The sequence below is a fragment of the Muntiacus reevesi genome, chromosome 1, assembly GCF_963930625.1.
Source record: "Muntiacus reevesi chromosome 1, mMunRee1.1, whole genome shotgun sequence".
Lineage (NCBI taxonomy): Eukaryota > Metazoa > Chordata > Mammalia > Artiodactyla > Cervidae > Muntiacus > Muntiacus reevesi.
Window position 1 is genome coordinate 72,128,357 of NC_089249.1, and position 15,667 is coordinate 72,144,023.

A 15,667-nucleotide genomic window follows, 5' to 3' on the forward strand; every position below is an offset into this window, starting at 1 on the left:
CCAAGGGCATAGGCATAACATAAATTGATTAAAATCAAATGGGTCCAAGATGGCAGACAAATCAAATTCAACTAGACCTCGATCCTCAATCTGCAAGCTAAATGACACACCCAGAGGCGCCAAGACAGTTCCAAGGCACTATCAAAAGGCCAAAGAGTGGGTGATTCCCCAATTGTTGGAATGATCTTCCCACCCATTAGCATATGACATCACCCAGCTCACAAAAACTAACCACACATTTCATGGCCGACACATTTACCCTCTGTGATGGCACACTTTCTGTGGCCTGTGCTTCTCTCTGAATCCAAACAAATCTACCTCTTACCTATGACTGTGTCTCTCACTGGTTTTTTTTTTTTTTTGCAATGAGACATCAAGAACCTGAGCTTCATTAGGTCCTGCCTTGTGGGTTTGAGTCCCAATCTTAGGTAAACAGTTTCAAACACAACTTTTTGAGATGGAAAGATGATGATCTACCCAATATTTTGTAAACAGTGTCACAGATGGAGACAGGAACTGAAGAATGGGAGAAAAAGCAGTGGGAAAAGTGTGCCGAGGAACCCCCTTCATAGCCTGTCAGAAAAACTGCTAAATGCCTGACCTGTACCCATAGTTTTCATTGGCCTGATCCTTGGCACAAAGAAGATTAAGGACAGAATAACCCTCACCCACTTGGGCAACAGCTACTAAGGCATAGCAGATAGTGGAGCCTTCAGGACACCCTGGAAAGTAGCCCATGCCAGAGTCCCTCAACTGCACCCACTACTGCTCACCTGTTCACAGGGGGTTCAAGGAAACAACAAACTAGAGATTGTAAAGGAATTAAGATTTGTTAGTCATATGTCCTTCCAGCCACTGGGGCGAGGACCTCTTACCTTAACTGGAGGTCTTCTGGAACCTGAGACTGAGCCGTGTGAACTTTCTGCTGAGTTTGTTTTTGCTGTCCCTGTTTTCAGCATGCTAGGCTTCTTGTTGCTTCCATTGGGCTGGGTTTCCTTGACATTCAGCTTCCACCACGTGAGTTTTGCCAAGTTGGGCTTCTGCTGTGCTTGATCTCTGCCTCATTGGGGCTGACCTGAGGTTGTTTCAGCCAGGCTACATCCAAGTTATGGCACCAGATATGTCATCAGGGGAGTGTGTAATTTCCTTGATTCTGTCTCACTGCAGCAAAGATTTGAAATGGTGGACAAGGGTTACAGCTCGGTTACAGCTCAGTTTTATTTGGCAAACAAAAGATAGTACACCCTCGAGGTGTGAGGACAGGCTGACCCAAAAGGAGAGAGGCTCAATCTTGGCTCCTCTTTTTATATGTTTTGTCTCCTCCCCCTGAGCCTGCCCTATGTAAACTGGGCTAGCCCAGAAGGCTGTTTTTTTCACCTGAGGTTCTCAGTCTGGTCCTCAGGTTTTCTTTTGTTCCATTTTTGTGGGCTTTTTCCTTTCTTTGTCTTTTAGCCACCACCATTTTGGACTTCTTTTTCCTATTCTAACTACCTAACAGTAACATCTCTTTGCCTGTTGAGAAAAATGAGATGGAATCCTATTTTCACCATTATCCACCACCTTAACATTCACACACACACACAAAAAAAAATTCTTTCTAAAAACAAGTGAACAACAAGCCGAGACTTAAAACACTGTTGTTAATCAAGTTTCTGAGGAAACACACAGTTTGGTTCTCTTTTCACTATGCATATCTGTATCTACCACTGTTACAAGGTAGTAACAAGGTCTTTACTCCAAACTTATTTAGAAGCTCTTTTGCCAAGTCATCACTAATTCTGATCTGGAATGTTCCCCTCTAAGAGACTCTTCCTGGACGAGAGCATGGCAACCCACTCCAGTATTCTTGCCTGGAGAGTCCCATGGACAGAGAAACTGCTGGGCTACAGTCCACAGGGTCACAAAGAGTGCAAGCATGCACAAGAGACTTAGAGCCAGGGTTTCTGATTAGGTTGGAATCAAAGCCTTTACAGCTCTTACTTCCCATTTCGTACATCCTCACAGGTACAAACAAATGGTTTCTATCTCTACACTGCCAAATTTATTGCTTTTACAGACTCCACGTTAATTAGAAAGTTATGTGCCAGTTCCTTCCTCTATTCCCTCCCTCACATGGCAATAGTGGAGGGGCAAACCACATCACAGCAGATTTGCCAAGAATGAACTAAACTTATAAACTCTGAATATGGTCCTTTTCTTATCTCCTGGCAAAGGAGCTTTCCTGTACTTCTTCCAGTTCCAGATCTAGTTATTGCATCAACTTATGTATAATTGGTTTTTTTTTAATCCTTTACACCTAAAACTTTTATCATTTACCTTTTAATTGCTTTAGTAAAAACATTTTTTGAAATGAATTTTTAAAGAAGTTTGAACTTTTCATCATGGGCACTTTAAAACAAAATAAATGAAAAAAGAAAACACATATTCACCAGAAAACACAGCTGAACAAAAATGTCTAAAGATTGTTTTATACAGTGGGGTGCTGATAAATTTTCAACTAGTTCTTAATGATGTGTGTGTCTGTATACACACACTATAAGCTGGATTGACATAAAGGAGATGTGGCACACAATTGTACAAGTGATAACGTACAATAGTCTTTATTGTAAATTCCATATAGCCAGTTGTTCTCACAGAATGCTTTTACTGGTTTTCACTGAGCATTTATATCCCTAGCCAACATATGGTTGCAACTGATGAATGAACCAACGTGAAAATGGATAAACACAATCAACATAAATATTGGTTGATATTTTAAGTTTACTAATAAGAAAAAGGTGATTCAGCAAAGACACATGTATTGGAACTTCATTTGTTCATCAATGATATGAGCAACTTCTTTGCTGAACTGGATAATGGTTCTCAAATTCTGGAGGAATATTTCTGACCTTTTGTGTGCTATTCACAATGTAAAGTCTTCAATTTTGTTTGTTTTTTTGTTTAATCTGCTTTAAAACTCTTTCCTCCATTGCTTTCTTAAGTCTGGAGTGACAATCAGGAAAGTAATAAATCAAGCCCTAGTTTGTAGCATTTGCCAATTCCTTTGATGTAAAAACTCCCACCATGGCTGATTTTAAGTCATGCAGAGTTGGGAAGACTTTTTACATCAATACAATGGATAAATATGATATATATAAATAACTCCTAGAGCATAGATAAGAGTAAATTGGGACTTCCTTATTGGTCTAATGGTTAAGATTCCACACTTTTACCACAAGGGGCATGGGTTTGATCCCTGGCTGGGAAACTAAGATCCCTTATGTCACTGCCAAAAAAACAAATAAAAAAGTAAATTGTCCAAAAAAATTAGAAAGTGATGAGTTTTGAGGATTTATTAGCTTTGTTATTAATAAAATGTATTTCAGTGTAAGTTTTTAACAAACCTTATGAAAATGTCTGAATAGTTGACTCCCTCAGGCTGATATAGGTCATCTCCAGCTTACCACTGGCTCACGTGTTATCTCCTCACAGGTCGCCTTGGGAAGCCAAAAATTACTCAGAATTTCATGACATCTGTGAACAGCACCTGTAACGTCACACTGACGTGCTCTGTGGATAAAGAAGAAAAGAACGTGACATACAGTTGGAGTCCACGAGGGGACGAGGGCAATGTCCTTCAAATCTTCCGGACCCCTGACAACCAAGAGGAGACTTACACGTGTACGGCATGGAACCCCGTCAGCAACAATTCTGACTCCATCTCTGCCCAGCAGCTCTGTGCAGGTAACCAAGCATCTCTGTCCATCTCTCCTGGAGTCTCAAAATTCACTCTGACCTGCTGCAAGGCCTGAATCTGGCCCCAGTTCTCCAGAGGAAGGTGCCTTCGTTATGCCATGGCTGGACCCAAGGTGCTTCTCCTCCCAGTAAGCCCCAGAAAAGAGTCCAAAGCCTTTTGGGAGATGCCAGGCATTTCAGGGTATTCTGAGGCAGTTCCCACTCAGCTGCCTGATTCAGTTTCTGATCTTGACCTTTAATAGCGGGAAGTACGGTTTTCTTTGTAGATTTGGCACTCCCCTGGAAGGCAGTATGGATAGTGCTCTTGAATGTGGACAAGCTTGCCTAACCTCTCTAGCCCATATCCTGAGAGTTAAGTCTCATTGCATCTTCTGTTTTCAGACATCACAATGAGCCCCCATACCCGCCACACTGGATTGATGAGTGGGCTGGCTGCGCTTTCTCTGCTTATAATCATTCTGCCCTCAGTGGTTTTGTTCCTTTTGTGCAAGAGAAGAGAAGGTAGGATTTTCTCACAAGGTAAAATGTAGAAATGTACCTTCGTTTTTCCTGGGACTGAAGTCAGTTATCCAAGGTGGGGTGGAAATGTCCTTTGTTCCAGGGAATTAGTCTTTCTAGAATCCTCAGTGCCCCATCTTACCATCTCCTAGAAAGACGGCCCCGATTACTGTATTACATTACCCTGAATGATCTTCCAAACATGTTTCTGGGATAAGCAGGATGCCATGGGTCCAGAACTTGAGTCCAAGTTTAAGTGAGTAAGTAACTGTTAATCGCTTAGCCGTGTCTGACTCTTTGCGATTCCATGGACTGTAGCCTGCCAGGCTCCTCTGTCCATGAAATTCTCCAGGCAAGAATATTTCCTTCTCCAGGTCTCCTGTAGGGGAAATTAGAATTGGACACCTCAAGTCAAAAAGAGCCCCTGGGTTCAAGTTTAGCACTGCCATTAACAAACTGTGCTCCATGGGGCACATGTATTTACCTCTCTGCCTCAGTGTTCTCACACATGAAATAAGATTTGGACTAAGTCTCCAAGGTCACTTCCAAGTCCACCAAAACTGTGACTTCTGAAATGTCATTGAGGGACAAGTACTAGTTATCACTAGATCCCTTTGGGTCCCTCTGGATCATTCTGTAATTATAACCATTCTAAACTCAGAAAACCTGATCTTGGGCCCTTGGGGGGGGTTCACCCTCCTCTTCCTCTGTGTCCACTCAAAATCTACCTTTCCCACCCATCATAATAGCAACCCTGGATGTAGAGAGGCTCTCCCTTTGATTCCATGTTGCTGACTCTCTTGTGGGTCTGATTCCTCAGGTTCCTTCTTGAAGAAGTTCAGTAAGAACCCTGGTAAGTTCTCAACCACTAGTTTCCCTGGATGGCAATTGCAAGAGATGAGTTCACAGTAGAGTGATGAAGCCTAAGCTTGTACTTTGCAGACAGTCTGGGGTGAAGGTCCCAGCTTGACCATTTATCTGCTACCAATTATTTTGTCACTGTCTTGGTTTTCCCAGTTGTAAAATACACATAAAACCAGGATGTGCAGCATATACTTACTAAACAGATTTAATGAATTACACATATAAAATACTTGGCCCAGTGCCTGGTACATTGTGAGTACTCAGTGTTAGATACTATCCTTTCAGTTGATACACCTGGGCTTGGCACAGAAGGAGGCATTCTGGGGAAAGAGAGCTTGTAATGTGAACTGTAACTCAAATAGTCTCTTGATGGGGAGAAGTCACACAACCTCCTCAGGCCATAGGTGATCTTCAGGGCTCCTCAAAGAGGCATTTGTCCTCAATCCCTCACAGCCTTGTTGCAGGGAAGAAGGCCTATTTTTTCATCTGCAAATGAAATAAGCGAGAGCACTGAATCTGGTTCACTCACCAAGTCTGAGGCAGGGACTGGGACAGAACTAAACTCTGAAACACTAGATCCCTGTAATAAAAGCACTCAGCCCAGACCTGTTGTCTGCAGATATGTTGGTGCTTTGGAATGGGAAGGCCCTGAATTCTGGCTATCTGTTTTCAACTTGACCCTCAAATGTTCTGCATTAGGAGCAAAGAAAAGCAGTACAATGAGAGAAATGCCTCTATTAGTCCATGAATTCTTAAAACGTTAGTCGCTCAGTTGTGTCCAACTTTTTTCAATCCTGTGGCCTACAGCCAGCAGGTTCTTCTGCCCATGGAATTCTTCAAGCTAGAATACTGGAGTGGGCAGCCATTCCCTTCTCCAGGGGATCTTCCCAAACCAGAGACTGAACCCTGGTCTCCCCTTGTAGCTCAGCTGGTAAAGAATCCACCTGAAATACAGGAGATTCCAGTTGTATTCCGGGGTTGGGAAAATTCCCCTGGAGAAGGGATATGCTACCCACTCCAGTATTCTTGGACTTCCCTGGTGGCTAAGATGGTAAAGAATCTGCTTGCAATGTGGGAGACTTGGGTTCGATCCCTGGGTTGGGAAGATCCCCTGGACAAGGGCATGGCAACCCACTCCAGTATTCTTGCCTGGAGAATTCCAAGGACACAGGAGCCTGGCAGGCTACAGTTCGTGGGGGTCACAAAGAGGCAGACATGACTAAGCCCAGCACAGTTCCCACATTGCAGGCAGATTCTTTATCATCTGAGTCACTAGGTGAACCCTGAATTCTTAAAAGTAGGAATTCTTGAATTCCTCACACAGAGCTTGGCAGGTAGAGAGTTTAACAAATGTTTGACTCTGAATCAATCAGTCAAGTAACAAATGTGTGTGGAGTACCTCCTACATGTCTAACATTGAGGTGGTAAAAGAAAGATATGTACCAGAAGAAACCAACACAGTGTGTAACTAGAGAGAATCAATCTAGTTGAGAAACTAAGACCCTCACTTGAAAAGATTCTAGCCATATAAGGCAGTCAATGCTAAATGCTGGAGACACTAAGAAAGACCCTGGGTGGAAAAGCTAACTTCAGTGCCCACACAGAGATGGGGGAGAATCTCTTTATCTTAATGTGGACTGAAAAGAATTCCCACTGAGCTCTGGGTGAGACCTGAGCCAAGTGTCTCCTGTACCACATGGCATCCCTAAGAAAGAGGCAAGCAAGGATTCAAACATCCATCTCAAGAGGACAGGAGTCATTTAACCTCTTGGGGTTTCATTTCTTCATTTGAAAAAAGAGAACATTAGAGTAAATCATCTCGAAAAATTCATCCACATTTTCATGTACTGTGGTTCTATGCTTGTTTATGACTCAGATGCTTCCTCAAAGAAAACAATATACACATACATCACAGTTTCAAGAAACACCCAGCCAGCAGAGTCCAGGATCTATGATGAGATCCCCCCAAGCAAGGTAAGGTGGTGCTTACCAGTTCCCCACCAGCACCCCCAGGACAGGGAATCATGGGCAGCAGCCACAACCAAGAGGCTGGGGGTGTGGGATCTGACCAAGAAATACCATGTCAGGGAAATGGTCCTTTGAGTCTTTCCATGAGGACAAGAAAGTGGCCAAGTGTCGCCCCCTAGTAGCCTCCTGTACTTGAGACCTCACGCCTGGCTTCAGGTTAGATGTCAGGACTAAGAGTAAATCACTTTCTATAGGGGACTCATACCAGGGGAGCCTCGTATATGAGGTGAGAGCTTTCATGTGGCCACTGACTGGTAAACAAGTTGCTAAGGGGATTTCAAGGGCACAAAACCGAGAGAGCTCCACTTGAACTCGACTTCTTGGTCTGGCTGCAGCAGCAGCTTATTCTCCATGGGCTGATTCACTCTGTCTCACAGCCTGCCCTCCCACCTTCCTTTTACCTGCCTGCCCATCTCTCAACTCCACCTGGAACCAGGCTTCCTCATGGTATCACCTTCCTCTGTGCTTCTACCAGCCAGCTCTCCTGAAGTCTCCAAGGAGAGAAAGGGAAATTGAGGTCTGCCTGGTCAATCCAGCCCTGCACTTGGACCAATAGTTCACCTGGGTTTATAGAGCCCATGGAAAGCTAAAATTCTGACTAAGCAAGACTCAGTCTGAACCACCAGACTGTTCTTCTTGGCTTCTGAGGTTCTTGTCCAATTGCTACCTATACCCACCCCAACTTGACCCTGATCCTCTCCACAGCTGGTGGAACCAAAGGTGAAGCTGGGAGAGGAGACCACTTAGCAAAAGTGGGACCAGGGAGGGCTGATGGGCAGAGGCAGTAGCAAGAGATTTGCCTGGGCTCCCTCACTCAGGGCAAGATGCATGTTTTACAGGTGCTCCCCACCAAGGAGGAGCCAGTGAACACAATTTACTCCCTAAGGCATTACTCTAATAAGGTAAAGTCTTTCTGATTTTTATCACTGTTGTCCTGTCTGTTCCTACTTTTCTTTGGCATCTTATCTAACCAAACAGGAGTAAACTGGTTCCCTTGGGACTCTGTTTCTTAGGATTAATTGCTGAGAGCCTTGGTCTCCTTACACACAAGCACACAGCTCTGCTTCCCAGGTCCAAGGCCATTTACAAGCTGGCTTCCTTGATGGCTTTTCCCAGCCTTTCTATGAAGGAGCACCTAGGTCTCTGAACTGCAGTGTGGAAACTCCAGTCTCTAATAACATCCAGGGCCATTGCTAGCTCACAGTGTATAAACTGGAAATCAGGTCTGCCATGCCCCAGGCAGACACAGGGCGACACCAGATGCACATATGGGCAAGTAGAACACAGGTTGAATCCCAGTTCCCACTGGTCCCTGAGGGGCTGAGGCAGACCTTCACCGTGTGCCACCGGTACAAGCATTTGTAGTGCTCTAGTGGCACTCACATTCGCTGTGCCCCAGCATCCTCCTTTCAAATATGCAAAGAGGGAAGGTAAGTCCTGACCTTTGACAGGACTTTCAGCTTGGGAAACCTGGTTTGGTGTTGTTACTATCTGAAAATCCCTGTTTCCACCACAGTCAGGATAGCTTTGGGGTCTCTGGGTGAATCAAATATTTTGGAAGTGTTTCTATCTAATAGCTGAGCTAATAGGCAGGAAGATAACCATGAAAGATAAGTTTGAACCCAGCTGTCTGGGGGGAAAGGGATGATAATGATAACAAGTGAAGAGTGGGAGGAAATATCGGGATGTCAAAATGGAATGCAAATGAATTCATGAGTAAGAATTAAAAGCTGGTTCTATGAGTCATCTGTAAGCTGGACAAGTAAGAAGATCATAAGGGAACTCAATGCACAGGTCAGTTTGAATGTCAAGATAAACCAAGTGCCCTGGAGAATAGACAGAAGGACTTTGACTTCCTCAAGGACCAAAGATGGAAGGAGAGAGAAGAAAAGGAAGAAAATGAGTGAGGAAAGAGGAGGAGGAGGAAAGGGGAAGGAGAAGCAAGTGAGAAGCAGGGCTCCAGTATGTCTGCACCAGGATTAGAAGGAGAGTGGGAGATACACTGGGACGCAGTAGGTTTGAGGGATTATGGGGACTCCTGGATTGAGACATCTCATAGTAAACTCTCTAGGCAAGTTGGTTGGCAATTACTAGTTTGGTTAGTATGTAATTTAAAACCTAGGACTCCATGAGCCAGTGTAAGAGTTGTCTGCAGTATTCTAAGTAACTACAGCATATGACACCAGTGAAAGTGACTCACCACTACATATAAGCCAAGGTGAAGTTAATGGGGTAAAGAAGAAATGAAGGCTTAACTAGGAACAAGGAAGGCAGGTCACCCAAGCCTGAATGTCGATTCAAGCCTGTAATCAAAATCAATGCAGATACCCACATTCCCATCTGCTGTTTTTTCTAAGTTAAGAGGGCTTCCAAATGGAGTGACTGGAACAGAGGTGAGGGACTCAGCAAAGGGCAAGATCCTGCTACCCCAGATTACCCCAGAACCAGGGAAATCTAAGGTGTCTCTCTAAAGGCTCCCTGTGGGACTGCAATTCCTGAGCAGTGCCTTTAAGCCAGCATTTCCCCCTTCTCCCTTTTGTACAGATGGAGAAAACCGGCACTAAAGACAGCAAACCTCTTGGGACTTCAAGCTATGAAATTGTGATCTAGGCTCCCAGATGGAATTCTCCCCATGGAAACTGAGCTGCAACCACACATACTGGCAGATGATCCAGACCTAGACTTGCTCTGCCCAGATCTTACCCAGAGATTACAGATCACCAGATTTCAACATGTAAGCAAAGGAGACACTCTGTTGCTGGGTGTAACTTGTACTGAAATAGACAAATGGATCATGCCCTTTCTAAGATGGCCCACTTACTAACAAATAACAAGGCAGATCCCTTGGAACAGTGCTTCCCATCCTTCTTCACACTGCAGCACATGGAGAAAATAATTTTTATGATACAATGGAATAAGCAATCAAGATTGTTCATGGTTGGAAGCTGTATATGACTGGAGGGGATGACTCTTCCCAGCAGCCCCATATGGGGAGGATCAATATTTACACACCTGTAACCTGCCATGACACATCACTTAAGAGCCTTTGTTCACACTCAATGTATGGGAGAAGCCCTGGTGCATGGCCTCACCCAGTCCCCCTGCACCTTGGGCAGGTAAGCCTCTCACTCAAGTGCATGGCTTGATGTATAGAGTGTGAACTGCATTTCAGGTTGTCTGTCCCTTTGCCTGGGAACGTTTGTCCAGGGTGTACCTGGCTGGACCAGCCCAACCCTATAGCACTCTGTGGCATGGAAAGATGTCAGAGATGTGGGTCTCAGCTGTGCAGACACACTCTTCCAATGGAGTGTTGGAACATGTTCTTTCTGTAGGGACTAGACTTCTGGGGCATTTTTCTTCTGACTCCACTTCAAAAACCTCATAATATTTTTTTCTGTCTAAGTTTTTCTTCTGTATCCCTGTGTAATGGTTCATTTTGTGTGTCAACTTGATTAAACATTATTCAGGGTGTGAGTGTGAAGGATCAGATAAGCATTTGAACTGATAGACCTTGTAAAGCAGATTAACCCTCCCCTCCATGTGGGTGGGCATCACCAAATCAATTGAAAATCTGAATAGAAAAAAAGGCAGAGTAAGAGAGAACCTATTCTCTCTCACTGCCTGACTGTCTTTGAGTTGAGACATTAGTCTTCTGCCTTGAATTTGGACTGGAACTTCCACCATCAGCTTTCCTGGTTCTCAGGCCTTTCAACTCAGACCTCTTCAGCTTGCTTACAGATCTCAGAATTTCTCAATCGCTGTAATCACATGAGTCAATTCCTTTATAGCTATTTCCTGTAGTTCTGTTTCTCTACAAAACCAACCTCCATACACTCCAAACTGACTCATCATGAAAAAGAAGGCATCTCCAATAAAACCATTCTCCAAGAGGAACTCAGTTCAGTTCAGTCACTCAGTCATGTCTGACTCTTCACGACCCCATGGGCCACAGCACACCAGGCTTCCCTGTCCATCACCAACTTCCAGAGTTTACTCAAACTCATCTCCACTGAGTTGGTGATGTCATTCAACTATCTCATCTTCTGTCATCCCCTTCTCCTCTTGCCTTCAATCTTCCCCAGCATCAGGGTCTTTTCAAATGAGTCAGCTCTTCACATCATGTGGCCAAAGTATTGGAGTTTCAGCTTCAATATCAGTCCTTCCAATGAACACTCAGGACTGATCTTTAGGATGGACTGGTTGGATCTCCTTGCAGTCCAAGGGACTCTCAAGAGTCTTCTCCAACACTACAGTTCAAAAGCATTAATTCTTCAGCACTCAGCTTTCTTTATAGTCCAATCCTCACATCCATACATGACTACTGGAAAAACCATAGCCTTGACTAGACGGACCTTTGTTGGCAAAGTAATATTTCTGCTTTTTAATATGCTGTCTAGGTTGGTCATAACTTTCCTTCCAAGGAGTAAGTGTCTTTTAATTTCATGGCTGCAATCACCATCTGCAGTGATTTTGGAGCCCCCCAAAATAAAGTCAGCCACTGTTTTCCCATCTATTTGCCATGAAGTAATGGGACCAGATGCCATGATCTTAGTTTTCTGAATGTTGAGCTTTAAGCCAACTTTTTCACTCTCCTCTTTCACTTTCATCAAGAGGCTCTTTAGTTCTTCTTCTAACTACTCAGCTATATTTCTGCATTTTAGGGAAACCCAAACATCAAAACAAAACACATTGAAGGAAGCAGTCATTCTCCAGAGGGAACTTGGGAGATGATGATATACATCATGAAACTGTGTCCACCCAAATTACTAAGGTTTAGCCCAGAGAGTGGTGGAGTTCAAGCTATCGTTAGTGACCCTCCCTCTTCCCCTAAGTGGAATTTTCAGGTAAGCATTTGAAAAATTGTTTCCCTCATGTATTAACAAGCATAACCAGCTAAATCCTAAACCACCGTGAACAATCCCAGTCTCAATAGCAGAAATGAACTGCTCTTAGGCAGAAAGACGGTGTTAGTCCCCATTAATGGGTCCATAGACTCATATAGCCCTGACTATCACTATCACTGTGTTGGGAGCTTCAAGATCTCCAATGTATAAGATGAACAAGATGTCTGACTTGGTCTAACTACAGCACAAACACTACAGTTAAATCTTGAACTACATGCTACAGGGAGTGGCATGACCTAACACATCAGAAGAGACCTCATAGAGGAAGTGGAGCTGAAGTTGGACCACAAGGTGTGGATGGGATTTGGCAGAGAATGAAGAAGACAGAGGCATCCAAGTGAGGAAGGCATAGAGAAAAAAAACAACAGGATTCGTGTCATGTGTTTTGGGTACCTCCCCAGATACACCATGCATGATCACAGTCCCTTGCCTGTGTCTGGCATAGTGCTCAGCTGGAATGTATGGCCCCATCCCTTGTTCATTTATACATCCTTCAATACCCAGCTCAAATATCACCTTATCTATGATGCTTTCCCTGGTCAAATTAACTATGGTTCTTTTTGCACTCCTTTCCCCACCCCTATGGTCTTTCTGTCACTAAAACTCATTTCATTCTACCTTACAGTATAGATAATTGTTTGTTTTCTTATGTATTGTTCATTACTTAAAGGCAAGACCCATGACTTTATGATCATGAAGAGGTGATCACAAGACGTATTAGCTTCATTCATCTCTGCATCTACCATCAGCCAACATGGTGCCTTTTACCTTGCTTTTTGAGCTATAAATGCTGTTGAATAGAATTGAAAGTGATCAGCTAGCTTGAAAAAAGGGTATATATTGGAAGTACTGATGGATAGAAGCCAATAAGCATAGTGGAATCAAATTACAGCAGGCACTAAATATCAGCATGAAAATATCAGAGGCTATTCCCAGTACAGGGGCATTTGGAGGGAAAAGATTTTCAGAGGTAGACAGATCTTGTAAGACATCAAGTAAAGCAATGAACCAGGTGTAAGGCAGTCACCCTAGGGAAGGGTATGGAAGAAGAAATAAGAGACATAGTTCTAAAGGATGGAGAAGTTCCAAAGTCATACTGAATAAGATGTTTCTCCTAAAACTTATGTACTTCTTTATGTGAGTTGAGAGATCACTCATGGACATATTCATTCTGTAACTGCTGCCCCTGCCTCTCCCTGGCGTGCTTACTCAGTCATGTTCTTAATATTCTAGTGCCCCAGCAGAAAGTAGGGTTTGGGGGAGAAAGGAAAGAGGAAGGAAGGGGAAAGAAAGGAAGAAAGAAAGATGAAGGGAGGAAGGAAGGAAGAAATGAAAGAACTAGAAGTAAGAGCTCCTTAGGTCTTCCCAGGAGAACAAACCTGGGGTGCAGCCAGTGCACAGAAATTCTTCACGTGACTTTTGGGACTCAGGAACACCGCGTTTGATTCTTTCCTATGAATCTTCTGATTTATGAAGGCATAAGCTACTCACCCCATTCCCAATCAGTTCTCAGATTATCCTTCTGAAATATGAATGTGATCTTATTTTCCCCTTCATATCCTTCCACATAAGCTATATTGTGACCAACAGGTCTATAAAATCAAAGTATTCTTTCAGTGGAACAGAATCTTTTTACTTTTTAATTGATGGGCAATTGCTTTACAATGTTGTTTAGGTTTCTGCCATGCAGCAGCACGAATCAGTCATAATCGTATATATCCCTTCCCTTTTAAGCCTCCCTCCCCTCTACCCATCCCACTCCTCCAGGTCATCATAGAGCTCCAACTGGGATCCCTGTGTTATAGGGCTGCTGCTGCTAAGTCGCTTCAGTTGTGTCCGACTCTGTGCGACCCCATAGACTGCAGCCCACCAGGCTCCCCCGTCCCTGGGATCCTCCAGGCAAGAACACTGGAGTGGGTTGCCATTTCCTTCTCCAATGCATGAAAGTGAAAAGTGAAAGTGAAGTTGCTCAGTCGTGTCCGACTCTTCGCGACCCCATGGACTGCAGCGCACCAGGCTCCTCCGTCCATGGGACTTTCCAGGCAAGAGTACTGGAGTGGGGTGCCATTGCCTTCTCCCGTTATGCGGCTACTTCTCACTAATTATCTCTTTTACGTACGATAGTGTATATATGTCAGTGCTACTTTCTCAATTCGTCCCACACTCACCTTCCCCCACTATGCCCACAAGTCCGTTCTCTGCTGGGTTCATCAGTACCACTGTTCTAGATGCCATATATACGTGTTAATATAAGGTATTTGTATCAGGTACTTGTATCAGACCAAGATGTGCCCGCTTTTTTTAGTGTGCTCTGAAATGGAAATCTCAGGGGCAGAGGCCTCTAGTGGAAAGCAGCGGTAAGACTGCTGCCTCTCAAGTCACCATGGGCTTTTTACCCGGGAGAGAAAGTGAGAAATGCTGCAGATATTTCTGCATGCCTCTCAGAAAAAGAGAGCGAAGCTGATTTTAAATGAGATTTTCTTAAAAAGCTATAGAATATTATTAACTGCACAGCCCACAGGAGAAGAGTTTTACTGGACCACTTCTGGAAAGTGGGCATAGGAAGGAGCCTGGCTGGTCCAAGCTATGTCAACAGAGAACACTTCTCTTGTTCCTCCTGGAAAACAGAAATGACTGGACTATGTTTTCAAGACACATTTCTTTCCTTCTATTTGGCTTTTCCCTGAATTTCCCTTGATTTGTAAAAATTTTCTCTCATGTAACTTCTGACTGTAAAATGAAGTTTAAGGACATAATAGGAAGAAGTATAATGAGTGGTCACAAATGTGGGCTCTGATGCTAGAGTACCTGGGTTTGAATTCTGGTTTCTTATTTTAACCTCTCTGTGCCTCAGTTTGCCCGTCTGTAAAATTGGGATAATACTGGCTCTTACGGTGGAGGATTGATGTGAGGATTAAATGAAGTATTCCATGCCCACACACAGTAAAGCCCTGGATCATTATATTATCTGTTACTATAGGCCTGAAACCATTATAGGATGCTAAAACCAAAGTTATAAAGATCCATGCAACAGAAATGTATCTGAAATTGTGCTAAATTAACTTTGTATATCAAACTTTTAACTCTTAATCCTCCTAGATCAAGATCTGCTCCTATTATTTCATTTACCACACTACATCCTAATTACCTGATAGTATACCTGTCTTCTCAACTAGTGAAAGAACAGGGGCTATGTCTGAATAATAGTGAAGGAAATAAAGAGATACTTGAGGGCAGGGAGCCTATAATATTTAATTGATAGCTTACTTTGTATATCAGCTGCTACACTGGATGATGTAAAGTGGAAATTAATTCTTCTAGTTTACATGAAAGCTAAGGGAATAAAAATCTTAGCAAGGATTGGAACTTAGGACTTCTTGTCACCAAGAGCCCTGCTGGACGCTACCATGAGAGTGAGCAGGGTCCATACTTGGCCTCTACCATGCTGCCTGCTCTGGATTGCCAACGCCTGACAGTTTGCCTCAGGTGTAGCCCACACCTGGCACCTTTGACACATAATAGGTGGTCCACAAATGTTTGCTGAATGAATATGTACATATAATGATATTTTAGAGATACTAAAACTACAGCACCAGGTAAATGTGTTCACATATTAATTCTGTTGTTCTCTGGATAAC

The 15,667-nt window shown here is 43.6% G+C and overlaps 1 protein-coding gene across 5 annotated transcripts in view; it reads left to right on the plus strand.

Annotated features, from left to right (window-relative positions):
• The window catches only part of CD84 (CD84 molecule), a 40,263-nt gene extending 29,175 nt beyond the window's left edge, over positions 1-11,088 (plus strand). The window contains exons 3-8 of one of the 5 annotated variants that reach the window (XM_065925358.1): positions 3,472-3,723; positions 4,117-4,236; positions 5,054-5,086; positions 6,974-7,071; positions 7,965-8,027; positions 9,670-11,088. In XM_065925358.1, coding sequence (XP_065781430.1) covers positions 3,472-3,723; positions 4,117-4,236; positions 5,054-5,086; positions 6,974-7,071; positions 7,965-8,027; positions 9,670-9,735 — 632 coding nt within the window. In that variant the 3' untranslated portion in view covers positions 9,736-11,088. The remainder of the gene's footprint in view (positions 1-3,471; positions 3,724-4,116; positions 4,237-5,053; positions 5,087-6,973; positions 7,072-7,964; positions 8,028-9,669) is intronic. The other 4 variants (XM_065925374.1, XM_065925366.1, XM_065925383.1 and 1 more) reach the window with 4 other exon arrangements.
• Positions 11,089-15,667: the final 4,579 nt, after the last annotated feature.